At 65.8% G+C, this 26,482-nt stretch overlaps 3 protein-coding genes across 3 annotated transcripts in view; 1 reads left to right on the forward strand and 2 right to left on the reverse strand.

Moving 5' to 3' along the window:
• Window positions 1-10,696: 10,696 nt before the first annotated feature.
• SOX18 (SRY-box transcription factor 18) lies at window positions 10,697-12,539 on the forward strand. The gene is made up of 2 exons (XM_044262262.1): window positions 10,697-11,060; window positions 11,237-12,539. The coding sequence occupies exons 1-2, from the start codon at window positions 10,697-10,699 to the stop codon at window positions 12,058-12,060; spliced, it is 1,188 nt and encodes a 395-aa protein (XP_044118197.1). The 3' UTR covers window positions 12,061-12,539.
• Window positions 12,540-21,315: 8,776 nt separating this feature from the next.
• C8H20orf204 (chromosome 8 C20orf204 homolog) lies at window positions 21,316-25,196 on the reverse strand. The gene is made up of 4 exons (XM_044262568.1): window positions 25,125-25,196; window positions 21,881-22,156; window positions 21,630-21,782; window positions 21,316-21,453 (listed from the first exon to the last, which is right to left on the reverse strand). The coding sequence occupies exons 1-4, from the start codon at window positions 25,194-25,196 to the stop codon at window positions 21,316-21,318; spliced, it is 639 nt and encodes a 212-aa protein (XP_044118503.1).
• Window positions 25,197-25,804: 608 nt separating this feature from the next.
• Window positions 25,805-26,482, reverse strand: part of PRPF6 (pre-mRNA processing factor 6) — a 39,590-nt gene continuing 38,912 nt past the window's right edge. Inside the window, exon 21 of the mRNA XM_044262615.1 lies at window positions 25,805-26,075. Within this exon, the coding sequence (XP_044118550.1) occupies window positions 25,923-26,075 (153 nt within the window). The 3' untranslated portion in view covers window positions 25,805-25,922. The remainder of the gene's footprint in view (window positions 26,076-26,482) is intronic.

The raw sequence follows: 26,482 nt of genomic DNA on the forward strand, positions 1-26,482 counted from the left end.
GTTCCCGCGGCCTCCCGCCTCGCGCGCGCTCGCCCCGCGCTGGACCACAACTCCCAGAAGACACGCGGAGTCGCATGGCTTCCTGGGAAGTGTAGTCCCGCCGCGGGCGGCCGCCGGAGACCGACGGGGCCGCAGGACTCGCAGTCCCACAAGCGCCCGCGCGAGCCCGCGAGCCGGCTGGGGGCGCTGCGGTAGCACCGAGGCCGAAGGAGCGTGCCGGGCGGGCGCGACCCCGGGTTTGTGCGCCCCCGACCCCCGCCTCCCCCGCTCCGACCCCGGAGCGGCCGGCGGTCCGACTGCGTAGGACCCGCAGAGGCGCATTCGGATCCGTCGCCTGCCCCCTCCCGCTTGGCGCCCTCTTCTTCCACCTTCGCTGCCGCGGGACCCTGCGGGAGAGCTCCCGACCCCCACGCCGCGCCCCGAGGCCGCGCAGACCCCCGCGCGCTCTGGCCTAGATGCTGGTCTCCGAGCGCTGGTGCGTGGCGCCCGCAGGTGGGAGGGGGCAGTAGCCGGATGCGGGGTCCGAGGGAGCCGGGGGACTCGGAGAGGCCGTGAGAGCAAGTCCCGGGCCGCCTGCGGCGTCCGCTCCTTCGCGAATCCTGGGCTCCGCGCTTCAGACGGTCCCTTGACCCCTCGGTGCCTCCGTGTCCGCGACCGTGAAATGTCTGCTCACGGCGCTGCTCAGATGCGGTCATTTGATAAACACCACGCGCTGAGAACAGGTCAGGGGACACCGCACGAGCAATCAGTGGTCACCTTTGCTGGGGGCGGTCCCTGGGAATGGCCAGCCTGCACCTAGCCGGAGGGCCGGCCGCTGCAGGTAGAGGCCTGCGGGGCGCAGCAGAAGGGGCAGATCCAGCATCCCCTGCGCATATCTGCCGCGCACTCAGTGATGCCATGCTGGGCGGTTTGCTGGACAGGGCACAGCTCTGGGGGAGGGTACGAGCCAGGGCACTGATGTCTATAGTGCTGTGAGCCCCACAGCCCCAGAAATTCAGGCCAAGTAGCTGTGAGACCGGGTGGTAGATGGGATGACCAGATGGCCTCGGCTGACCAGTCGGCTGACCAGGCCTTGGACTCTCGGTGGTGTTACTTTGATTATGACTGAGCTTTCCAGCAGCCAGAGTGAAAAGGAAAACAGGGTTACTTCTGAGATTCCTTAGTGATCATAAGGGAAAAGCATGGAATTCCTAAGAGGGAGCAAAGGTTTTCCAGGACAGAGGCCCTGTGACGGTGAACACCTCGTTTCCAGACCAACTCTGGTTCTACCCCTCACTGGGCTCTGGTGCCATAGCTCTGACCCTCCCAACCAAGCAAGTCCTTATGGCCAGAATCCCATGGTCTGAACCTGTGTGCAGCCTCTGAGGGTCTGGCCACACCAGGGACACAAGGAAGCTGGAGCGGTACACCCTCCAGCCCTGCTCTGCACAAGCAGTGACTGGTGAGAACCGGGAGCTCGCTGGGCTCCTGCACAACAGACACCAACAAGAACCCCAGAGAATACCACCTCAGAAATTCACCCTGGCCCCCATCGCCCACAGGGACGTGTCCATGGAGGCTCCCCAGCCAGGCCTCTGAGAAGACAGCGGTGAGCTGATTCAGGGGATTTCTTAGAGCAAACCCCCAGTGGTGCTGAAGACCTCCAGCCACCACAACCCAGCACCCTGGGATGCTGAGCTCAGCCATAGCTTCTGACAAAGCCTGGACCACAGGGGAGGGAGGGCCGACAGACCACTCAGCCTCTACGCTCCTGAGCAGGCACGTGTATGTCCAAGAGCACTCAAAACAGCTTAAGGTCCCTCAAACTGGATTCCGAGAGATCAGCACAGGCCTCTCAGAAGCATCACCTGGTTCTCAAGAGGGTTCGTGCCAGACACTGGACCTTGGCCAAGGCATCAGTCGAGGCAGGGTCTGGGCCATCAGCACAGCCCCCTCGGGCAGGTCACTGTCAGGCCCAGCCTCAAGGTCAGTCCCCACCTGATCTCCACTGGACAGATGAGCACCAGGTGCTGGGGAGGAGAGCAGGCAGGTAGACAGCCTGGGAAACCAGTGTGGGACTTCACCCTTGACCCTGCCTGAGAGCACCTGCTGGTGACCTACGGTCCCACTGTCTGTGCAAGGGACTTAGTATAAGGAATGCCTCTCTGTGGGGCTGGTTGAATGGTTTAAGCCACAAAGATGTAACTAAAGCATGACCAAGGGAGCTGGTTAAAAATGAAGACTCTTAAGGGCGCCTGGGCGGCTCAGTCAGTGAAGTGTCTGCCTTCAGCTCAGGTCATGATCCCAGGCTCCTGGGATCAAGTCCCGCATTAGGCTCCCTGCTCGGCAGTAAGCCTGCTTCTCCCTCTGCCTGATTCTCCCCCCGCTTGTGTTCCCTCTCTCCCTGTGTCTCTCTCTGTCAAATAAAGAAGTAAAATATATTTTTTAAAGTGCTCGGGTTTCTATATCACGCTTTTTTGTTGTTTTTCTATATTGAACATTTTAGGAAATATTTAAATATCTGTGTTTCACTGTAACTGGTGTCCCTTGTAACCCTACAAGCTTTACTTCCTGCACTGCCCCATTACATGGCCCCAAAGTGAGGGCTTGGAGGAGAGGGAGGACTAGAGCCCTTCTGCCAGAGTGGAGATCCTGGCCTGGCTGCCTAGGACCCTTTCTCCTCCAGGAGAAACCAGATGGGGTCCACCTCCAGGGCCTCCAGCGACAGACCTCCTACGGAGCCCGGCATGTCCCCTCCGTGGATCTCCACTGAGATTGGAGACGAATGGAGACCGAGACCCTGGGGCCTCGGCAGGGCGATGGCCAGGAGGTGGGGACGCCCTGCAAGAGGCAGGCCCACAGAGGGCTGGGCTGGGGGCTGCTAGGGAGTGTCCCAGGAGCCTGGCCCCAGGCAGGGCAGGTGACGGGAAAGGGAGTCAACGGAACAAATCGGGGGTACGGGGCAGAGGAGGCAGGGTACTTCCAAGCTGGAGAGCTGGGGGCCACAGCTGTTCCCCTGAGACAGGAGCCCTGAAACCTGGCAGGTCAAGCCCTGCATGGAGGGGGTAGGGCCCCAGGCAGCATGAATGGGAAGCCCCCGGTTTGGGTAGGATGACCCAGGGGCATGGCCTGTGTGTCCCATGATGAGCAGTGGCCTCTAGGTGGCGGGCGGGAGCCACAGACCAGCTGGCCAGCCCGGTGTCCACCGCCCTCCCCCTAGGGAGGTGCAGTCCATTCTAGCCACAAGTGTGAAGCGGACCCAGTAGGACAGAGAGGCCCTCGTGGGTGGGGGCTGCGGGGGCTCCCACCCTCACCAGGGCTAAAGCTGGGACAGCACCCACCAACCCCAAAACTCAGTATTCCACCATCAAAGTACTGGTCTGGGGGCCCCCATGAGTCCATGACCCTGGGAACCTTGCTCAGGACTTTCGCAGCCTGCCCCAGACCCCTCATGGACCCTACCTGACCTTGGGAACTTCCTCCTCCAAGAAGCTGCCGGGGCGGGGGGGGGGGGGCCCTGACAAGCCGGTACCCTCTGAAATCTGCTCCCAGAGGGCAGCATCAGAACCATGGGCTTCTCCTCGAGGGGGTTTATGCAAACCCGCTGTACCCCACCTGGGCTCTCCGCAGGGCTCCGGCCTTCCAGACCCTACCCCGACCCCTCTGCCAACGAAGAACGTCATTTCCTTTCTGACCCCCACATGCAACCGCAGTCCCCGGGGAGACAAAGTTGCTCACAGGCACACACAACGGCCGTGCCTGGGGTCCTCACGCTCGGACGCTGAGAACCACCTTGGACTGCCCGCCAGGTGTCTGTCTCCCAAGGACGGCTCTGCTGGGAAAACAAGGCCTCCCATCCACCCCCTGCCACGTTCTCAGCCCGGGACACCTAAGAGCTGCTCAGTAAATATGTGTCTCATGAAGGGAGGAGAAAACAATAGCAGGCGGGGGCGGGCAGGAAGGGACCCACGTTTACCAGCCACCACCCAGCAAGGGAGCCCCAGAGACAGGCCCCACCCCCACGCCCAGGGAGGCCAACTCAGAACTGACCTCCCTGTTGCTCTGGGCTGAAGGCCTGATACCCGGACCCTCCCAGCACCAGATGGGGCCCTCCGCGGAGGACCCGCAGCCTCTCCTGCTGAGACGGGTCAGCGCAGAGGAAGGGGTGGGTGGGGGACAGAGAGCGGAGAGCCAGGTGGCCCTGATGAGGTGATGGGGAGTCAAGGCAGGGCCTTGCCACCAGCTTGGGAGCCTGAGCCCTGAAAATGTAGATGTATGGGCGGAGACCCAGGGGCTCCTGATAAGAGGTCAGAGGTGGAGAGAGGTCGCAAGGAGCAGAGAAGGAGCCCCCGGGGGATGGGAGACCCTCCCCCTGCCTTACTCCAGAGTGCTCTCCTGGACACTCCACAGGCCCACCGCCAGGCGCCTTCCCTCCGTGCCCACGATGGTCCCATGGGGCAGCCCCCAGAGGAGAGAAGTACGCGGACCTGCCCTCAGGAGCGTCCTCTGTGGGAAGCCGGGCCCTGTCCTGGGGCCTCTGAGGGGGAGACATCCTTGACAGCGGCCCGGGAACACCCCAGCGACACCGCCAAGGTCCAGGACCCACAGGCTGGACCACACCTTTGGCCCAGAGGCCTGCCCCTCCCCCACCCTCAGTCCGGAAACATCGGAAGCTCAGGCCATTTATTTTTCTATTTGTGTCCCCCACCCCCTGCCCGCCCCAAGCCGGCCATGACCCAAGCCGGTCGCATCCGTGCTTCCTTTCTGGCTGAGGCAGGGGCCTCGGTGGGAAGGCCCAAGCTGCTGCGCTCACACAGAGCCCCACCTCGCTTCCCGTGGCCCCAGGAGCCCCCACCCACCCGTGCTACCTTGAGGCAGCTCTCCCCCGGGGCCCGGGCACCCAGCTGCTTTTGCTCGCCCCCCAGACCCTCCAGCCCAGCACGGCCACTGCCACAGGGGCTGTGTAGGACTGTGACCCCAGCCAACCCCACCGCAGCTTCCCTCAGATCCTGGCCTCTGAGGTCAGGCAGGGCAGTGACCAGGGACTGAGATCCGGCAGAAGCCCCCCCCACCCCCCGCCCCATCCGCCACTGCCGCAGCCCTTCCTCGGGGCCTCAGTTTCTCAGTCTGCAGAGTGGGAAGAACTGCCCACCCACAGTAGCATCTTCAGGAAAGTCCCCAGGCCGGCCCAGAGCCCTGGCCCAGTCCCAGCTCCCTCCCCCAGAGGCAGTACTTGGGGGAGCCAGGAGGCATCCCCTAGAGGCCGCAGCAGCCCTGGCCGCCTGCTCCAGGCTCGAACAATGTGCTTCCCCCACACAATTCCCAGAAACGCAGCCCTCCCTGCCCTGCCCGCCAGCCTGGCGGCCACTCCACCCTCCCCATCCCCAGGGGCCCAGGGGCAGGGGGTGGGGGGGCGGGAGTGGGGGGGGGTCCAGGGCTACGGGTGAAAGGAGGAGGTCTGACTCCCAGGGCACCAAACCAAGGGATCCCTGAGGTAGCCTCTCCCATGGGTCTGCGCGCACTACCCCCGCTGCCCTCCTGGAAACTCCTCAGGGAGGCAGCTTTCCGCTGGGCAGCCAGGAGCAGACCCCATCCCCTCCTTTCCTGGTGGTGAGTCCATCCTTCCTGAGCTGCCCAGGTCCGTCTCCACACAGCAGCTCCGCTGAGACTGTAGAAAGCTAAGTCACATCACACCCTCCTCTGCTCAAAACCCTCCTAAGTCATCAACTCTCCCTCAGAGAAAAAGACCTAGACCCCCCCAGGCCTCACACAGCTCCTTGTCTCCTCCCTTCTGTACTCCCTGCTCTTCCCCTATATTGGCGCAGCTCTCTGCCCCAGGGCCTTTGCACATGCAGCTCCCACTGTGTACAACACTCTTTTCCAGGTATCCCCTCATCTCTTGTACATGTTCCCTTCTGGGGTTGTCTCAAAAGTTACGTCACAGAGTGACAGGCCATGCGCACCCGTGACACGGCCCCTCCCTCCCCCACAGCCGGCAGCACCACCGTTCCCCAGAGCACACTCCGCAGCCCGGCACCGCATACTTTGCCTTGTTTCTGGATTTATTGACTGTCCCTGTCCAGCAGAACAGGAGCCCCTTCCCCAGGCAAGGACTTGGGTCTGTTTTGCTCACTGTCTCCTAGAACAGAGCTGAGTTCACAGCAGGCACTCAATAATGTACGAATGAACGAGAAGGGGTGGGTGGTCCCCAAGAACACAGACCTGCCCCCCAGCCCGTTTGGCAGTCCCAGCTGGTTGGGCCATCAAAGCCGCTTGTCACAAAGCTAGGGCAGCAGCAGAAAAGAAACACAAGCTGCAGGGCCCACTGGGGGCTCTGCTCCTTCTCTGCACCGTTCCCAGGCAGCTGAGGACTGTCACCAGAGCCTGGCAGGAGAGCGAAAGAGGCCGGGCCAGCCCAGGCAGGGAGGTCAGGGTGGGCACTGCCCGGGACACTCACACAGCCCCACCTCTGCTCCTCCAAAAGCCCCTGAGGAGAGTGGGGCCCAGCTCCTGCAGGACTGGGACACCTGCCCACCCAGACCCCGGGCGCGGTGCCTGGAATAAAGACAGCCATGGTCACAGGGGCCCCGGGCGCAGATCGGGGGGTTTGCAGGGCGGGGGGGGGAGGCAGGGCTTGGGGCAGGGGCTCCGGGCCCGCCGGACGACTGGACAGACAGAGTGTCTGGCGCCTGCTCCGCCAGGCCGCCGGCTCCCTCCTCACAGCTGTGGCCTTCCTTCCTGAGCCGCGTTTCCTGGCCCCGCCCTGCTGTTGCCACGGAAACCTAGAGCCTGGTTCCCATGGAGCCCCTGCTGCGCCCGCGCGGGGCCCACACAGCTTGCCGAAACCCCCAGGACCCACAGGGCCGCCCCACGCCGCCCCGGGGCTCGCCGCGTCCAGCGGCCCCACTCGGCCGGAGCAACAGCCTCCCTCCTCACACCCACATGGCCCTGCGCCCCTTCTCCCGAAGGAGCCCCCACCTGTTCTGTCCCGCTGGCCTCCGTCCCCCCCACACACACCCAAAGGCCCACAGCGACCGCACCATGTCCCCTCTGCTCCAGACCCTCAGCCAGTCTGACACCCCCACGAGACTACTGACACCCTAGTTCCCAAAACACCTAGCTGGGCCCGAGACCCGGGTCCCCGCCGCCACCAAGCCTGACCCTTGTGACAGCTGCTGCCGCTGAGCCCAGCAACCACGCCTGCCCCCTGCCCCCTGCCCCCTTCTCAGGAGCAAGGCCCTCAGCGTTTGGGAGCCCCGCCACACCAGGCCCAGCATCCTGGGGCTGAGAGCCAGAAGGCTCGGGGCGGGGCACGAGTCCCAGAGTCCACCTGGACCGGCCTGTCGCTTGGGGAGGGACATGCGCGCCTATACTTCTAGGCCATTGGGCAGTTCCCTCTGAAGCCCTGACCCCTGGACAGAAGTCAAGGCTGACCCGGCACCTTGCCTTCCCCACCCTCAACCCCAGCCCTTGCAGCAGGGTCTGAAGAAGGAGCACCAGGATGAGGGCCAGGCCCAGAGCCTCCCGGTCTCAAGGACCCCGAGGTGAGATTCGCACCGAGCAGTCCGGCTCCAAGCCAAGGTCTCAGGACACAGGAGACTCCCCTCCACCTGGACCTGTGTCTGACAGGGACCCTACCCCCACCTTCCAACAGAAGGAGGGTCCGGCCCCGAGGGACTCAGTAATTGGTCCCAGACTCCCGCTCCTGCAGCAGCCGGGGCCAGGCGGGTGGGAGCTTGTGAGGTCTGTGCCCCGGGCAGCGCCTGGGAGGTCTGCCACTCCCAGAGCCCAGCCAATCCCCCACCCAGAGCCACTGAGGGGAACTGCCCAGCATCCTTTGCAGGCTTCACCCAGAGCCTGGGGGTCTGGTCCTGGCTCATCGAGGGCGCGGCGGGAGGCCAGGGAGGGCAGCGTCCACTCAGCACTCAGCCCGGCCCCACACTTGCAGAGAAAGCGTGCCCCTCTATTCCACTTTTCTGTCTGGGGCACCGGGGGCTGCACAAAGGGCCCCCATAAGGGTGGGCAGGAGCCAACCTGGGCCAGGCCAGCCCAAGGTGGGCTCTAGACACACAGAAATGGCCCAGACTCACGAATCACCCCCACGTTGGATGGAGCTGTGCTGTTGGGGACCGCCCCCTTGGTGGGTGTTGAGGGTGAGGGTTTCACTGAGCAGGACCCTCATTCTACCCTGTGGGACCCCCTTTTGTGGCAGAGTCCGGCCGCCACTTGGCTCCTAAGGCCGTGGGCAGACTCCAGCGCTAGACGCTCCAGCAGACAGACAGACCTTCCCCGTCGCACAGACACACACAGACCACACACAAGCGCGCAGACACACACATCCGACGCCCCTCCCCCAGGCACCGCTGACCACACCCCCCACCAGCCCTTGCACAGACGGGGGTGGGGGGGTGGGGAGTCCCCCAGCCCAGGGCTCTGGGGGCAGGGCCACCCCGACTGCAGTTCCCACCCCCCACTGTCTTCCCATCTGGACAGTGGGTCAGAGCCACCGTCCTCACCCTGAGCAGGGCAGCACACGCACCCACGGAAAGACAGCCTGACTCCAAAGAGGCAGGGAGCCGCCCCAGGAGGCTCTCCTCTTGCCCTGCCCAGCCTCAGCCCACAGGACAGGACAGCTGGACACCTGAGCAGCACAGCTCTGCCAAGAGGGAGGGTCGCTGGCTGGTGCTGGGCGAGGTGGCTCTCCTGGGGCGGGGGGGTTGGAGGGGGGCTGGAGGGGACCGAGGCTGTGGTGAGGTGATGCCGGATCAGCCTAGATCCATCCTAATGTCAGGGGAGATTGCAGTGGAGGACCCTCAAGGCTCCCTCCCAAGCCTCAGGGACCACCAACCCAGACCAGCTCCTGGCCAGGCTAAGCCAGGCGCCGGTGAGCTCGGAGCGCACCTGGAAGGGTAAAGGCCGTCTCCAGCAGGTGCTGGCTTCTTGGACCGTCTCTTCAGCCCGGAGTCCCGCTCACACATCTCCTCTCGCCCCTGGTGCCCAGTCCACCCACTGACACTGGCCAGGCCGGAGCTGGCCCCGCTGGGAGAGGACTGTGCACCTCCCCACCCCAGGGCCCCCCACCCTCCCTGCCTCCCGGAAAAAGCTGAGCTTTCCCCTAGACCCAGAGAACCCACACCTTGGTGCCTTGACGGCCCCCAGTACATCAGCCCAGTTCTACGTGGTGAATGGGGCTGTGGGGTCACAGGGATCTCGAAGCCAGTCTGGGACACCCAGGGCTTCACTCCTCCAGCGTCAGACGAGGCCTTACATGACAGAACCCCACGCAGAGACAGGATGGACACCCAGCAGCCCTCAGGTTGAGGGACCTCTGTGGGGGCGCTGGTCTTCCCTCGAACCAGGAGGGCTCCTGGGGGCAGCTCAGGAGCTGCCGGCGGGGCGGGGCTGCAGGACCCTCCCCATTCACAGCACTAAAAGGACCAGGGGACTGAGAGCCTCTGGCCACATAAGCCCAGGGTCACCGACACCTGGGCCCTGAAATGTGGAGCTCCCAGCACTTGGGGGGGAGGGGAGCAGGGCCGCACAGATCCTGGGCTGCAAGTGGCTGTCTGGGACGGAAAAGGCCCCCAGAGCCGCTGAGCACACTCATCCCATCCTCAGCAGGGCAACAGTCCTGGAGGAGACCCTTCAGACCCCCCAGTTCCTGTAGCCCAGGTCCCCTCCCAGACTTGGAGGAGGCGGGAAGCTCCTCTGGAAACCCTCCCAGGCCCAGGGGAGGCCCCCCTTGCCGTCCCCTTCCCCCAACCCTGGTTCTGGCCTCACTCTCCTGCTTGGCAGAGGTGGAAGCTCGGCAGGGCAGTGGCCAGGTGCAGCTGGTCCCAGCCCCTCACCCCAGCAGACCGCGGGACGGGGAACAAGGCCTGGGACTTTGCACCTTCGGTGGAGGTCCCCATGCCCTCTGGTTTCCCTTCACTCGGCTGCGGGTCCAGGGTGTCCAGCGCTCAGGTTCTCCCCGTCTGGAGTGGGCTCTGCGAGGGAGGCAGGGAACGCCAATTCTGTCTTCTTGAGCCCCACGGACAAACAGGGGCCTCAGAGCCCCCAGTGGTGAAATTCCACATGTGAGTGTAGGGTTGGGGACGTGATGCGCTGCGGTTACCCAGGACATTCTCCCCCCAGAGACAGGGAACTTTTTCCAGAGTGCCCCCTTCTTCTGAGCTAGACCCCAAGGCTTCTTGGGAAGCCTCCCAAGAACATGGGTTAAAATACGCCCCTCTCCTCCTTCCAGTGTAATTTCATGAGGGGGCGACCGCCCTCCCCCAGAGACGGTCCGGGGGTCTGACTCCGTGGGTGGGGACGGCAGCTCGTCTCTGAGAGCCGGACAGCCCCCATGAGGATGCTCCTTCCCCAGCTCCAGCCCACGGGAGCCGCCCGTTCGCACTCGGGGTGAGGCGGCTGGCGGGGGGGGGGGTCCCTCGCTCAGAGAGGGCGCGGGGGGCCGCTGCGCGGAGGAGGCTGCGGTGGAATCCGCCGGGTCGGAGAAGAAAGGGAGCCCCCGGGGAGGGGGCGGCCCCAGCCCGCCCCGCCCCGCCCGGCCCGCCGCCGATTGGCCCCGCGCCGCTATATCTGGGCGCCCACCCGGCTCGCGGCCACCGCCGTCTCCGCCGCCGCCCGCCGCGCCCTCCGCGCCCGCCCCGCGAGTGCCCGCTGTCCGGCCGCCGCGCTCCCGCGCTCCGTTCCGCCCAGGCCGCGCCCAGCTGGAATGCAGAGATCGCCGCCCGGCTACGGCGCACAGGACGACCCGCCCGCCCGCCGCGACTGTGCATGGGCCCCGGGACCCGGGGCCGCCGCTGAGCCGCGCGGCCTCCCCGCCGCCGCCGCCGCCGCCGCCCTCGCCGCGCCCGCCGCCCCCGCCTCGCCGCCCAGCCCGCCGCGCAGCCCGCCGCGCAGCCCCGAGCCGGGGCGCTATGGCCTCAGCCCGGCCGGCCGCGGGGAGCGCCAGGCGGCCGACGAGTCGCGCATCCGGCGGCCCATGAACGCCTTCATGGTGTGGGCGAAGGACGAGCGCAAGCGGCTGGCGCAGCAGAACCCGGACCTGCACAACGCGGTGCTCAGCAAGATGCTGGGTGAGGGGTTCGGGGGCGGCGGGCGCGGGGCGGGCGCGGGGCGGGGGGCGTGGGGGGACCCGGAGCGGGGCTGGGCCGGGGCGGGCGGGGGAGGGGGCCGCGCCCCACCCTCGCGGTGCGCGCCCGGGGTCCCGCGCCCGCCCGACGGCAGCTGACCCGCGCCCGCCGCCCCGCAGGCAAGGCGTGGAAGGAGCTGAGCGCGGCGGAGAAGCGGCCCTTCGTGGAGGAGGCGGAACGGCTGCGGGTGCAGCACCTGCGGGACCACCCCAACTACAAGTACCGGCCGCGCCGCAAGAAGCAGGCGCGCAAGGCCCGGCGGCTGGAGCCCGGCCTCCTGCTCCCGGGCCTGGCGCCCCCGCCGCCCCCGCCGCCCCCGCCGCCGCCGCCCGAGCCCTTCCCCGCGGCGCCTGGCCCGGCGCGCCCCTTCCGCGAGCTGCCGCCGCTGGGCGCCGAGTTCGACGGCCTGGGGCTGCCCACGCCCGAGCGCTCGCCGCTGGACGGCCTGGAGCCCGGGGAGGCCGCCTTCTTCCCGCCCCCCGCGGCGCCCGAGGACTGCGCGCTGCGAGCCTTCCGCGCGCCCTACGCCCCCTCCGAGTTGTCCCGGGAGCCCGGCGGCTGCTACGGTGCGCCCTTGGCAGAGGCGCTCAGGACCGCGCCCGCGCCCGCTGCGCCGCTCTCCGGCCTCTACTACGGCGCCCTGGGCGCGCCCGCACCGGGCCCGTACCCCGGCCCGCTGTCGCCGCCGCCCGAGGCGCCCCCGCCCGAGGCCGCCGAGACGCTGGGCCCCGCCGCCGACCTGTGGGCCGACGTGGACCTCACCGAGTTCGACCAGTACCTCAACTGCAGCCGGACTCGGCCCGACGCCGCCGGGCTCCCGTACCACGTGGCGCTGGCCAAGCTGGGCCCGCGGGCCATGTCCTGCCCCGAGGAGAGCAGCCTGATCGCCGCGCTGTCCGACGCCAGCAGCGCGGTCTACTACAGCGCCTGCATCTCGGGCTAGGCGGCCGGCGGCTCCGGGCCCGCGCCCCGCTTGCTCCCCGCCGCGGGCGCGACGGTATTGCTGTGCACCCCGCTCTGTCCCTCTCGCAGGCGCAGGGCTCGGCCGCGCCGGGGGCGCCCTGCAAGGGCGGTTCCCGCCTGTCCTGGGGCTCTTCCAGGAAGCCCAGGCCTAGGACCTGTTGGCTGGCCCGGCCAGGGCAGTTCTTGAAGCGTCTCATTCTTTTCTGGCAGTGTATTTTCTAGAACCAGGCTGTATTTTTTACTTCGCCTTTTTTATATACTTAATACAATATATTTAATTTTTAATTAAACTTTTAAACTTTTTCTTCCAAAGGGTTTCAGTGACCAAAAGCACCCATGTAGCGAGGCTTTTTAAATATGAAGAGTACCACTGTTTGTCTGCCTTAAAGCAGGAGCAGGAGCTGGGTCGCCCCTGAGCCAGGTGAGGCCACAATAAAGTGACTGGCTCTCTCCTCTGAACACCTGTGGTCGTTGGGGGAGGGGGGAGCAGGGCACTCAATGATCCTGGCGGTGCCCTTCCCCCACAGAGCCCCCCCAGCTTGGGTCCCAAAGCACCCACTTCTCCAACCTTCCAGGCTAGCCGGCAGATGGAGCTGGCGGGACGCATGAGGTGTGGGCGCTCCCCCACCCTCGGAGACTTGCACTGCCCACCTGTCCCACCCCCCATTTTAACTGAAGCCTAATAGGGGTCAGAAACCCCCGACACCCCACCTGTGTTTCGTCATCCTCATCTCTTTAAAATTTCCTTCTAAATAACTACATACATACATACATACATACATAAAATAAAAATAAATAAATACATAACGAAAACTTTCTTCAAACCCAGGCACTACTGCTCAGGTCTGTCCTCTCCAAGGGTGTTGGCCTGTGACAGCTGTAACAGACATGGCACCCTGGAGCCCCGTCTGTCATTTTTAAACCAGAGTCCCCAGAGGGGGCAGCAGCACTATGGCCATGCTGCTCCCCACAGTGACCTCCCCAGGCTCTACTAGGGACAGAAGGTCAACGACCGAGCAGGGAGGCTCAGGCCTCTCCCATGAGCCCTCCCCCACTTGCAGCAGAACTGGACACCCCTCTCTCCAGATTCCTTGGTCCCCAGTCCCTCACTGGGGAGCTGATCGCGGACACCCTGATGTGGAAAGGTCGCTCACAGCTCAGTGTCCCGTGTGTGTGGGAGTCATGGGGTTCTCCGGACGCTGCCTGTGCTCCAGGACGGCCAGTGAGCCGGCTACCCAGGCATGCGTATGCTGAAGGCTCCCAGCATGGCTGTGACCTTGTGACCATGGGGGCAGCCATGAGGATGACCACGTGACCCTGTGTGTCTGTGTGTGTCTGTCCCGAGTCTGCGGCTGGGTGTGTGTGTGTCCCCACATCTGGTGCTGCTGCCTCAGTGTGTGTGTGTGTGTGTGTGTGTGTGTGTGTGGCGGGGGCGGTGGACAGGCTGTGGGACTGTTTTTACAGGTATCCAGCCTCTCGGGGGCAGTGACGGCACCTCTGCATTGACTGGCCAGAGCCCGGGGACCACTGTACCTGAGCCCCCCAGGCCCACCCCATCAGCAGCTGGTCCAGAAAATCCAAAGACAAAGCCAGAGGATGAAGGAACAGAGCCAGACAAGGCGGGAGATGAACTCATAAGTGCAGAGAGACAGCCAGGGTGGTGGGGGGCAGATACAGTCTACACGACGCCAAGGACACTGCTCCTTCTGACTATGCATAATAAGTATGGTGCCTGGCAGGGACACGGAGGCACAAAGGTTGGGCCGGTCCAGCCACGTCTGTCGTGGGCTTGGAGGGGAAGGCACTGAGGCCGCAGTGCCGAGTCCTCGGCTCGTGCGTGGAGACCAACGTGCAGGGCCCATGAGTGTAGGTCACCAGCTCTTGTGGCCTCCTGCTCTGCTCTGGGTCCGCCCCTTAGTGGTGGGACAGCTGACCCGACCCCTAGCGTCCTGCGTCAGCTGAGCCAAAGCATGCCCCACTGTGGGGACCCAGGAGCCTCTGACCCAGGTGTGGACCTCCCCTCCACATGCTGCACCCACTGGCCAGGGCAGAGAGGAGGCAGCACCAGTCCAGATTGTCCCGTTGTGTGAACAAGCCCCACTGAGGACCTCCGGCCTCGGCTGAACCGCTGTCCACCGCAGAGACACCACCGAGACACCGTAGCTGAGCGGACATGGCCAGCTGTGTCTCCCCTGTTTCCTGGCACAGGCAGGAGTCTGGAGTCTTAGTCTCCCCTCCCCCATTCTGGGCTCCTCAGATCCCCCCACCCAGAGGGTCCCCCCTTCCAGGGCCGGTGGGGTCAGTGGGATGGGGGGGAGCCAAAAGGGTGCCCCCCAGGGGGACAGCAGGAACCATTGCCCCAGTAGGGAGAAGGCAGAGAGCTGGACACCTGGAAGCCCCTCCCCCCGTGGGAGGGCAGTGGGGGGCCCAATTTCGAGCAGGCCCCATGGCCAGGGGCTGGAGGAGTCCAGGAGCAGAATGGGAACAGGAGAGGGCCTCCCACAGAGAGCAGCTGTTTCCAATAGCAGCTCCTCCAGGGTGGTGGGCTGGCACAGGAGGGCGGGGAGGGGTCTCCTCGAAGGACCCCGGCCCGGCACCCTGCCTGGGGCCCTCTCTGAGGGGCCTGCCTTGGCCCCCTCAGGAGGGAGCAGTGCCCCCCCCCCGCCCCTGTGTAGAACACAGCCCCTGGGGCCTTGGGGGCTCCAGCCCTGGGTCCGGTTTCCCACCGCTCACCCTCCTGGCTCCACCCACCTGCCTCCTGGAGGGTCAGAGAAGGGAAGTCCCCACCCCCAGCCCCCGCTGAGTCAGGCTGGCCAGGAACAGACCCTGGCCTAGGGCCTGGCGGGAAGTCCCAGCAGCCCTGGCTGGCACAGGCTACAGCTCCCACGCCCAGGTCCCAGCCGGGCCCAGGTGTCGTGCCCTCCCCAGCAAACAGCCTAGGGGAGGAAGTCAGGGAGGCGGGGGCACGGAACGGGTCAGGGGCACCCTCTCTCCAGGAGACACACCTGGGGACACCACACACACCCCCAGACACGCAGCCTACCAGGAGACACATCAGGGCCCAGGCTGAGCTCGGATGCCCCACCCCAGCATGGGCAAGGACGGACCTACAGCATGCTCCTCTCAGCTGGACACACACCCGGACAGTCAGCCGCTGAGCCACACCCTCCAAGTCCTGCCCGGGACTCGAGTCCGGGCAGCTTCGCTCTGGAATCCGCCCTTGGAGACAGAGCTGTAAGGCCACGTGGCCTCCACGCCTCTCCTCCCGACTTCGCCTCGACAAGAAGCCCTCCGGGGTGAGCGGCCACACTCAGGCCTCCGGGCCCCCCGCCCCCTTCTCTGTGGACCGGCCTGTTCTGCACGTGGCACAGAAACGAAACCAAACGTGCATTAAGAGTGCGACATCTTCAAGGCTCGTCCGTGGTGTCGCGTCTTCCGCTCCGTTGTGAGGCTGAACCGTACCCCTCTGCGTGACCAGATCACGCTGGCCGTCGGGCACAGCGGTTTTGTGTGGACGTGTGTGTTTTCATGAAAGTTGCACACATTTATATGTGTGGGCAGGTGGGCTAAGCACATCAGAGCCCTATGCTACCGCAGCTGCCCCCAGAAGGGGGGGTCCGGAGCAGCTGACCTGCAAACCCGACAGCCCAGCCCAAGCCTCAGTCTGAGTCCTCCCCACATCCTGCCCCACTCCTGCCCCAGGCTGAGGAGGGGCCCCAAGGACCAGGCTCCAGTCCACAGAGGGTCTCGGCCAGGTGTGTGGGAATCCCTGGCCCAGGATTGGCAAGAGCCGTGGGAACGCCAAGGCTCCTCCTCATTGTGTGCACATGCCTCCTGGGCTCCCTCCCCACCTGTAGCCCGCGTGGACACCAGGTGGGGTTCAGCTGGCTCAGCGCGGTGGGAGCTCCCCACCCTCCACATGTCTCCTGGGGTCCCACTCTGTCCCCCAGGACACAGCCCTGTCTCCATGACCCTGCCTCATGCCCCCCACCCCGGCCCCAACCCTCACTACCCAAACCTGTGCCCCAGGACCCTGCCTCGTACTCCACGCTCCTGCCAGCCTACGCACCGAGAAAACAGGAAGGGGTGCGCGGCGGCGGCAATGCAAGGAGGTGCAGGAAGTGGACGCCGGGTGTGGCGCTTATCTTGGGCTCCAGCTGGGGACCCCTGGCCTCACGCCCCGCACAGGCCCGGTGCACGGGAGGACGGGAACTGCGCACCTGGCGAGGAGCCCCAGCCACCTCCCCTCAGGGGACAATGGTCCCAAGTGGGCTCTAGGGGCAGGACCCCACGGAGCCAGGCTGTGCCGCTGCACAGACGTGAGCAGGGGTCCCCTTGAGACACAGCTCGGGGTACCCAGCGGGCTCAGCGGGGAAGAGCCTGCACCTCTCCATCTCGGGGTCATGAGCTCAAGCCCCATATTGGATGGAGCCATTACTATAAAATATGAACTTAAAACAAACCAAAAAATCCCAGCCACAGCCCAGAGGTGACCCAGGGACCAGCGTCCAATCCCAAGCTGGCCCACCTCCCCCACAATACACTCCCCTTCCCAGGTCCTGACCTGCCCATTTCCCCCCAAACAAGGACTCACTTCCCCCAGCAAGCGTTAACCCCTGCTGGTTCTTCAGAAGGAAGGCCGTGGAGGTGGGCTTCACTGGGGTTGGAGGGATAATGGTGGTTGTTTTCGTCTGTGTTTACAAAGCCGGGTCTTTTCCTCGGGAGGGGACAGGATGGGGACTGTCCCTGGGAGCCCCCCAGGGCCCTGCAGGCTGCTGGAGGGGACAATGGGCTCCAGCACCTGGCACCCCCCTCCCCCTGGCCCTGAGCACTGGCTTTGCTTCCTGGAGCCCGGGACGTGTTTGTTCGCGCACCAACTCCAGCTGGCCCAGGCCGCCTCCTTGCACACCTGCAGGCCGGGGGCCCAGCCGCGGTCTCACACGCAGCGGCCCAGTGCTGGTCAGGCCAGTGCACCCTTCAGCTCTGGGCGCAGATGCTTCCTCCGGCCAGAGCGTGAGCCCACGCCCCCTTGGCGCCCAGCGCCAGGTGCAGGGCCCGGCGAGCTCCCATCCTGTCCCGAGGCCGTGGCTCCCAAAGCACGGGAAGTGCATCTGCCCAGGGTCTGGGCGCGGGCGACGCTGGGCTTTCCCACCACCTCCCCTTGCTTCACTGGCCAGGCTGATGGAGGGACCCCTGAGGGAGGGGATGTGGAGGAGGGTGGGGCCCTCTGAAGGGTCGGCCCGAGGGGCTGGATGGACCCCCCATGTGGTCTTTGGCGCCTGCAGAGGCAGAGGTGGGAAAGGGGGTGGGGAGAGAGGAGCGGGTGGTCAGGGTAGGGAACACACAAGTGGCAAAGGCGGGATGAACTTGTTGGTTTTCCAATCCAGGGCCGGGTTTGCCAGTCGCCCGTGTTCCAGATGTTCTTTCAAAAGCTCCCAGTCTGGGGAGGCTGCGGGACACAGGCTCCCCTTCAAAGTCGGCCTGGCCCCCCCCTCCTTCTGGCGCTGCACACGGGGGGTCTGGCTCCCTGGCTTCAGGAAGTTGCACAACCCTGGCCTGTGCCCCGCAGCCCCATCTCCCACCCTGGCACGGCCCCTCCTTCAGGGACCCAGCCCCCACCTCCCTGGAAGCAGCTGAGAAGGCAGTAGACCGGAGGGAATGCCACCGGCTGAAGCCCCCGAGCCGACCACGAGCCTGCCCCAGACGGCGGCAAGGAGGGACGCGCAGCACAGGCCCACAGCTTTGTCCATTTGTGTCCCTCCACCTCTGCTGGCTCCGGTCCGATCCAGCCTGCGGTCCTGTGCTGTGATGGGCCACAAGGAGGGTCTCGGAGCCGAACACACAAGCAAACAGCATGGGGGCTGAGCGAGCAACCCCGGCTGGCCCTCTGCTCTCTGTGTCCTGGCAGGTCACGGTGGCTCTCCTGCCCCCAGGCCTGCTCTGGCTGGGATACCCTCACCCTGGGCCAGAGGACTTTGTCCCAGGAGCCAGAAGCCCAACTTGCTGCCATACTATGGGAGCCACAACATGGCCATGGTGGCATGGTGGCCCCAGGAGAGAGAGGGCCACCTCCCAGCACCCGTGGGTCGGGGCTTATATAGAAAAAAGGCTCTTGGTAGGTGTGTCTCGGGATCTTGAGATCATCCTGGATCACGTAGGTGGCCCGTAGCCTGCAGGCAAAGACCCTCCTAAGAAGGAGGAGGCTGGGAGCCCTGGGGGACTCAGTTGGTGAAGCATCTGCCTTTGGCTCAGGTCATGACCCCGGGGTCCTGGGATCGAGCCCTGCTTGGGGCTCCCTGCTCAGCGGGAACTTCTCCCTCTCCCACTCCCCCTGCCTGTGTTCCGTCTCTCACTGTGTCTCTCTGTCAAATAAATAAATACAATCTTCACACACACACACAAAAACCCAGAAGGAAAAGGCTCCGTGGAGGAGGGAGCCTGCCGTGGCTGTGGGAAGCTGGGCTGGATGTGGCCCAGGAGGGAGCACAGCCCGACGACGGCCTGACTTCCAGCCCCTGACAATGACTTCGGGAAGAAATCTCTACTGTGCTAAGCCACACCACTTGTGACCGTCACAGCAGCCCCAGGACGCTGATACAGATGGTGTGCGATTTGGGGAAAAGGGTCCCGGTCTCCACACCTACGATGCTGGCCTGTTATCAAGCGGTTGGCAAGACGACGTGTGGGTCTCCGCCGGGCATGGAGGCTGCTCACTCGAGCGAAAGGCCAGGAGGACAGGGTCAGGTGGGGATCGGGGCTCACGCTGAGAACACATCAGGAGCGACACTGGGGGTACTGGGTTTGGCCGGCTGAGGCTCCAGGCCTCCAGTCCCTGCCCCAACAAGTTCACCTTGCCAGGGCAGACCAGAGTTAGACTTCAGGAGGGCTGCCTGGAAGAGGGGGCTTTGCCGGGCAGGGGGGCTGGGCCAGGTCCAGGACACATGCACCTGTGTGTCTATCCTCACGGCCAGCCCCTCAGCACACCCATGTGTGCACACTCACACACACACTAACACACACACACAACCACATGGGCTCTGGTAGGAGCCTCCAGGGAGAACAGTAGGGTTTGTGTGCCCATTCACAGGGTCGTGGTCTAGGACTCAGGATTGTGTCCCTGAAACTCTGAGGCCTCTGCTCCCTTTCCTGCCGCCCCCCACCCCAGCTGTTGCTCAGCCTTGGCAGATGGGGGGCTGCCCCCTCGCCACCCATCCCTCCCAGGAACGGCCTGGTTGCTCTCAGTAGTGGGAAGGGGGAACCGTGGGTGGACAGTAGGCCTGACGCCCCAGAGGTTGTGCTCTGATGTCACTTGGAGAGGAATGCTGTCGCCTCAGGCTCTGGGTCTGGGTCTGGGCCGGACGTCGGTGCAGGGAGACTGTTGGCAAACAGGAGCAGGGTGGGGGCCTCCATGGAGAGCCTGTCCCCCTCCTGTTCCTACACCCACACCCTTACACTCTCTTACTGACCTTCCGCCCTCAACTTGGTGGCCCCCTAACTTCTGCTCCAACCACACTGGGACTTTTCCTCCCACCCCGACATGCAGGCAAGGGCAGGAGTCCAGCGACAGGAGCCGCAACACCCACGTCCGCTCCTCCGCTGGGCCTCTCCAAGCCCACACAAGGACACACCCAGGCACTCAGGCCAGGACCCTGGCATTGCCTGGGTCACTCCTCACCCGCCCAGGTCCAAACCACCTCCTTTGGCCCCACCTCCACCACACAGCCCCAACCCCCACACTCCGTGTCCGTGCGAGGCATAGGGATCTTTCATGATCTGGACGCCAGCACCCGCTGTCCGCTTAGGCCTCCAGCCCTGGGCTGCTTTCTCAGCCCGACTGAGCCTCCTCCCGTGGCCTCGAGCTCCAGACCATGGCACACACACAGAGCGCGGGCTGCAGACACCTGAGCCGTGGAATGCTCCACGGGGCACAGGGTACCTGCACTGTAGGTGTCCCCCTCACCGCAACGGGGCCCCCAGGGCAGCTGCACACTGTGGTGGCAGGTGACTGACGGCCCCCTGAGGTCTGGGAAGCTTGGCTCCCCGCCCCGCGCACAGGGTGCACATGGGCCCTAACCGTGCTCCGGGCCTGGGTCTTGCCAGCTCTTAAGGCTTCGGGACAAGGGATGACCTCCCAGGGCCTGGGTCTCATCAGGGACCCTTGTTCCGTCGCACAGACTGAACGTGCTCACACATGTGCGGTGGGGAGCTGGGTCCAGGTCAGCTAGTCCAGCTCTTCACGTTGTGCTAGTGGGGACTGCCCCGCCACCGCGGCCTTCTGGACCCCTGGCCTGTCTCTGCTCTGCCAGGGTACCCCAGAGGCAAGGCCTGGTGCCTGCTGGGTCCGTCCACCTTCCACAGAAGAGTGTGATGGGTGTTGGGTCCACCAGGCGTCCTCCTTGGCCAGGGGCTCTCTCTACCTGACCCTCTCTCCTTCCCCATCGGGTGTGATTGGGGAGGGGGGCCATGCACACCCTGGTCTCTGCGTCTGTGGCTTGGGGAGTCCAGGGTCAGCCCCACACCCTGCCAAGCAAACATAGGGTCCCAGAGCACAAGAGTGGATCCCTGACCAGCCTGTCCGGGTCCAGAGAGGGGGCCGTGGCCGCCCCTCCCGGGGCCGCAGGAAACGGCCTGGCCCCGCTTGCAGCCAGGGCCAGCGACTCTGGCTTCCCTTCAGGCCCGTTTCCTTTATCCGGTTGTTTTGCTCTGAATCCACAAAGCTCGGCCTTCTCTTCCCCTCCGTGTCCGCCCCTTCCCCCACTCCAGAGCGGAGCAGGACGGATACCGGACATTTCAGGGCCCGCTGGAGCCCCCACCCCCACCCCCACCCGCACCCCGCGTCCGCCCGGGCCGACCGCCGGGAAGGGGCGTCCCACGCGGCGTCCCGACCGCCCCCTGCTGCCCAAGGCCGGGAGCGCAGCGCCGCGGTCCTGGCGCAGGTGCGGGGCGCGGGCTGGCTCCGCCGGCGGGTGCCGCGCGGCCGCAGATGCGGGGGAGGTGCGGGGGCGACGGGAAGACGACCGGGTCGCTGCACCAGCAGTTTATTGAGTCCTGGCCTGGCGTCCGGGGCACCATCTCCAGGCCTCGGGCCCTCGGAGGAGCGCGGGCCGCGGCGCGGGAGGGGCCGGAACCCCGCGCGGGGCCCACCGGAGGGAGGGACCGCGCTCGGCCGCAAACGAAGCCCGAGCCCAGGCCCCGCGGCCCCGCCGGCTGCTCCTGGGCCCGCGGAGGACGCGCGCTAGGGACCCCCGGGGGCCGCCGCCCGCAGCGCGAAGAGTTTCTCCCAGCAGGTGGCGACGGCGTCCAGGGCGCGCACGAGGAGCCGCCTCCGGCCGCGGCGACTCCGGGGAGGGCGCGTCTTGGGCCGCCGGCTCCGCTGTCGGGGACGGGACGGTCAGCGAGCGCCCACGGTCCCCGCCGTCCCCGCCCCCACCCCCAGGCTCGCGTCTGGCCCCTGGAGCTCCCAGACGGTGCCCCCGCGGGGCCACGGGAGGCGCGGTGCGGAGGGGGGCGCCCGTGGAAGGGGAGGGACCCGGCTGTGGGCCCGCGCACCTGGCTCAGCGTCCCGCAGTGGCGCCGCATCACCGCCTCGGTGCGCAAGGCGACGGTCCACGCTGCCTTCTCCAGGGCCCCGCGGCGGCCCCGGGCCACCACCCTGCGCAGGGTCCGACCCAGGGACGCGATAGACAGTAGGATACCGCGCTCCTGGGGAAGGGAGGGAGGCAAGTGGGGGCTGGGGAGAGCCCTGTGGGGAGGCCCCCGGAGGGAACCAGAGGACAGGACTGGGCGCGTGGACTCCGTACCTTCTGGGCACTGCAGACAGCTCCCCCCAGCCCCCGCCATCCAGGGCCCGCGGCTCCAGTCAGGTTTTTGTGAATGAAAGGGAGGTGTGGGGAGCCTGGCCCCGGCCACTCTGCCCCTGGCCCAGCCTGCCTCACAGCCGCCTGCAGGTCCTCCAAGATGACGGCGCGGTAGTGGCGGAGCACGTCAGGGACGCTGCAGGTGCGGAGCCCCGACTGGCCTGGCGCCATTCCCAGCAGAGCCAGCAGGATTGCCCAGATCGCAGGCTTGGGAGGCACCTGGAAGGGACTCGGCGTCAGGGTGGGGTGCCCGGGCCTGTGCAGGGGGCCTCCCCTCTGGCCACCCCTTAGGCAATTTGCTTTGGACAGTCCCCCAAGACAACCATCCCCGGGGGTCCCGGAGCTGGTCTACAACGGAGCTGTCACTGTGCCATTCAGGACTAGGCATGGATCTAGCAGGACAGGCAGGCAGTGGGCCTGCACACCAGACAGCTCAGCGCTCATGCAGAGATCTGTGGGGTGGATGATATGGGCACGGGACAGGGGGCTGGGAAGGCAGGCCCACTGAGCCAGGAGGGGGCAGGGGCTCCAGAGGCAGGAGCACAGGGCCAAGAGCCCGGAAGGCTGCGGGACAGGGCTGACCTCGGTCTAGGGACAGCCTCTCCCCGGGCCATGCCTGAACTCCTCCCCGCACTTCCCAACATAACCCCGGCAGAGCCAGGCTCTCCTCCAGATGAACAGCCCCTGCTCCCCAGAGCACGGCTCACTTGGGGGTCCCCAGAGCAGGGGCAGAACTGACCTACTCCCACTGCTCACCAACAGACCCCTCACAACCAGCTCTCACGGCCATGGGAAACCGGGTACCCCTGCACCTGCAGCCCAGCCAGGACAAGGCTGAGGGCTCAGAGCTCAAGGCCACACCCCTTTGGGAGGGGAAGGCTTGGGGAAACCCCCAGAGGCAAGGGAGGAAGGGGCCACATTGTGGCCCCACCACGCTTTCTCCAGGCCTCCCCTCCAGAAGGGCCTGGCTCGGGGAGAAGCCCACCCCCACCCAGAACCCCAAGCACCAAACTCAGGGAGCAGTTAGTTCCCAGACCCGGGACCACACACCCACCCTTAGGCCCCCAGGCAAGAGTCCAACAGCCACTGGGAAATTAATCCTGCGAAGCCAGCGAGACGCAGGACTCGACTCCGCTTCCCGGCCCAGGGGTGAGCCTGACTGAGCAGCAACCCGTTGGCACAGAGCCCCGGGGCGGGGGGCGGCACTGGCAGGAGGAGCAGACTCCATCTGTCGCGGCCCCTCCTCCAGGCTGCCCTCAGGCATGCCCAGCCGGTCAGAGGTCCCAGCCAAAGCCAGAGCTGTGGGTGCTGAAGGGAGAGCCACGGGGGGCGGGCTGGCCATCTCCCAGCCCAGCCAGGAAGGACAAGGCGGCCCTGGCACCAGGAGGCTGACCTGGGGGGCCAGGAGACCCCATCCTTCCCCACGCCCCCCCACCCCCACCGGGAACAACAGGCAAGAGCACCCAGGGCCAGGTCCGGCAGGCCGAGGGGACCGGAACCGAGGGGGATTTCCCAGGAGGGCACAGAGGGTCACAGAGTCTCCCTCAGGCTGCGCTCCGTCCCTAACCCCCCGCAGCGCAGCCGTGGGTGAGCCCCCTCAACTGCCCAGCGCAGCTCACCATGGGCCTCTCGGGGCGAGGCCCGCCCTCACTGCCGGCGGTGGGCCTTCCACATGACCCGGGTCCTCAGGTAGGGAGTGCGGCTGCCGCTCCAGGGCCTCCTGCTCCCAGCCTGGCCAGCAGGGCTTCCCAGGACAGGCTGCGGCAGGGCGGCTGGCGGCAGGCAGACGAGGCTTTTGAAGTTGGCTCCTCAGAGCAAAGGAGGGAGGGAGCGGGAGGGAGGCCCCAGGATCCCAGCCCTACCCCCTCCCTCTCCCCACCTCCTATCCAATTGCTTCTTCAATTAACCTGACCCTGGAGCCCAGCAGCTGCGGGCTCTCTTCCCTCCCAGTGGGTCTCGGACTAAGCCATCAGCCCCAGGAAGATACGCTCAGCTGAGGTAGCGGTGGGGTGTCTGGTGGGCTGAGCAGGGCCCAGCTGTAGGGGGTGGAGGCGGGCGGCCAGAAGAGGCCAAGGGCCTGTGCAGCCCTCCACGGGGGCCTTCCTTGGCGGTCAGTAGGTGCTGCCTCTTCTGGGAACCTGGCAGAAGGAGGGGAGGTGGGCCTAAGCCCCGGGCTCCGTCCCAGACACCGGCCCCCGCAGGTCCCAGGTGTGGGACGTCCCAGGCTCCTCCTGCCGCTCAGCTCTCCTGCGCTGACAGGGTCTACTGCTGGGGGCAGTCGTGGCCACTTGCCAAAAAAGGCTCTCCCGGAGCTGGGCCACCATACCCCTGCGTGGCGGTGCCCAGGTGGTCATCCCTCCAGCCCGCACCGCAGACCAAGGGCAGCCTCCAGAAGCCAATGTGCCCTGAGCTGGAACTGAAGAAGCGTCAGCCACAGAAAACCCAAGGTCTGTTTTTTTCCCGGGGAGGAAAGCGGTCTCAGCACTTCAGAGCAAACGACCCCCGTCCAAAGGAGAAGACAACATCCACACCGGATGGTCCAGACGCAATGGAACTTTCCAAGGGCTCTGCAGAAGGCCTCACCTGACAGCGAGCTCAGAGGGGTGTGGGGGAGAAGCCATGTCCATCTCAAGGCACAGAAGGGTGCCAGCCACCCCCACGACCGTGGCCGAGTCACTGTTTCTGCCAGGGCCTGGGTTTCTATGTCTGTGTAGGAACTGGCCGGTCTTCAAGGTCTCCAAAGCTTCAGGACCCTGTCTTCAGTGTAACGGGCAGGGTCCCCTCGCCTCCTCCAGAGATGGAAGGAGACCCTCAGTCCCTGTGAAGACCCTGTGAGCCTCCCCGCACTGCTTCTCGGGCCTGGCCCTCCTCGGGGTGAGAAGAAGAGGAGGCGTCTCCCTACCCACAGTCTATGAGGGGGACCCAGGCCACACGGGTGGTCTGCTGCCCACTCTGGGCTGGTGGCGTCCTTGGGCTCCCAGCACATCAGCGGTGGACCCAGCAGGGCCTGCGCTCTCCAGGCAAGGGTGCGTGTGCCTCAGGAACAACGTCAAGGCAAGCGCTCCCCAACCCGGGCCACCCGGGGAGGGCTGAGCCATGGGTCGTGACCGAGCCCCACCACGGGCCCCCTCATCCACGTCAGCCAGGGGCCATCTGGTGGGGTGGGCCGCCCGCTACTCTTCCCCACCCTGTACGGAACAACCAGCATCTCCTCTCCCCGGCCCACGGCCTCCCGGCAACCCACAGCCTCTGGCCACATGTCTGCACCCTTCTAAGAGAATCTGCTGGTTTCCAGGTGGACACACACTCAGGGTCCAGAGCCCGAGCAAGGCCTTGGTCCTCACACAGCATTCGCAGTGAGAACACGCTGAGCCCCCCAGATCGCACATCTTTCAACCCAGAGATATGCGCGGTTCTACGCGCTTCAGAGCAAAACTGCTGATTATAAATCAGCAAAAACTCATCCACACGCAAATGTGAGAAAATTGCTTCCTGGTAACCTTTCCCTTCAGCACACACCCGAGGGGCCTCACAGTCACCCCTCAGCAACACACTGTGGACGGCATGTTAGGAAGTGGGGCCTGGTGTCTGCATCGCTGAGGAAAGTTCCCTACCCTGGCGGGCAGACCTGCAGGGTGCCCCCCACCCAAAGGGGACAAATGAGTCCCCAGGAGAGCCTGTCCCAGCCGCTCCCAGAACGTGACCTGCCCAGCCCCTTGCCCCAGGGAGGCACACAGCTTCCTCTGAGGGACAGTCTGCAAGTGGCCCCCGTGAAAACAGGAACCTCAGTGAGCCGACTGGGGTCGCAAACCTGAGTCTGCTCGTGGGGGGAGGCGGCGCAGAGAAAACCTGCAGGGCACCAACCCGGACACGCTACCTGGAAAACGTTTAATTCAAGAGCAGGACAGACAGCTCAGGGCCCCCCCACTCCGCGCTCCGGCACCTGCTGCCCCAAGGGCCGCGGCCACAGGGCCCAGACGGGCCATCAGAAGGTGTTCCTGATGTGGGCCGCCACGAGCAGGAGGATCTCCCCGATCTTCCTCTGCCAGTTGGCGATGTCCTTGGACACAGCGCACCACAGCTCCCCGTGCCGCGGCTCGGCGTTCTCACAGCGCCTCCTCACCTCCTCTCGCTGCTCCTGGGCAGGGACCAGCGGGCATGCGAGTCAGGCAAGCCCCCTGCGCGGCCCACCACGCTCACCCAGCTCCACAGGCCCGGGCCTGGCTGGGGGCAGGGCCATCTTGCCCGTGTGTTCGTCGAGATGGTCCCTCCGCCAGGGGGCAAGCCCCACCACACGGACCCTCCCCAGAGTTGATTTCAGCACACACCGCCCAGCCCACGTCTGTGCCGCGCACGACTGCCCCGGGCCTGCCTTCTCTGCACAAGGCGCTGCCCCGATCCCACGTGGCACAGCTCCCACCTCGTGTGGGGACCCCAGGACAGCCTATCCCCCACCCCCACGAGCACAGCTTTGACAATGTTTAGTGCTGGGGGCGGCGGGGACGAGCGGCTGCTGCCTAGGCTTCCCGGCACGCTGCCCCCGGG

The sequence above is a fragment of the Neovison vison genome, chromosome 8 (genome assembly GCF_020171115.1).
Source record: "Neovison vison isolate M4711 chromosome 8, ASM_NN_V1, whole genome shotgun sequence".
Classification (NCBI taxonomy): domain Eukaryota; kingdom Metazoa; phylum Chordata; class Mammalia; order Carnivora; family Mustelidae; genus Neogale; species Neogale vison.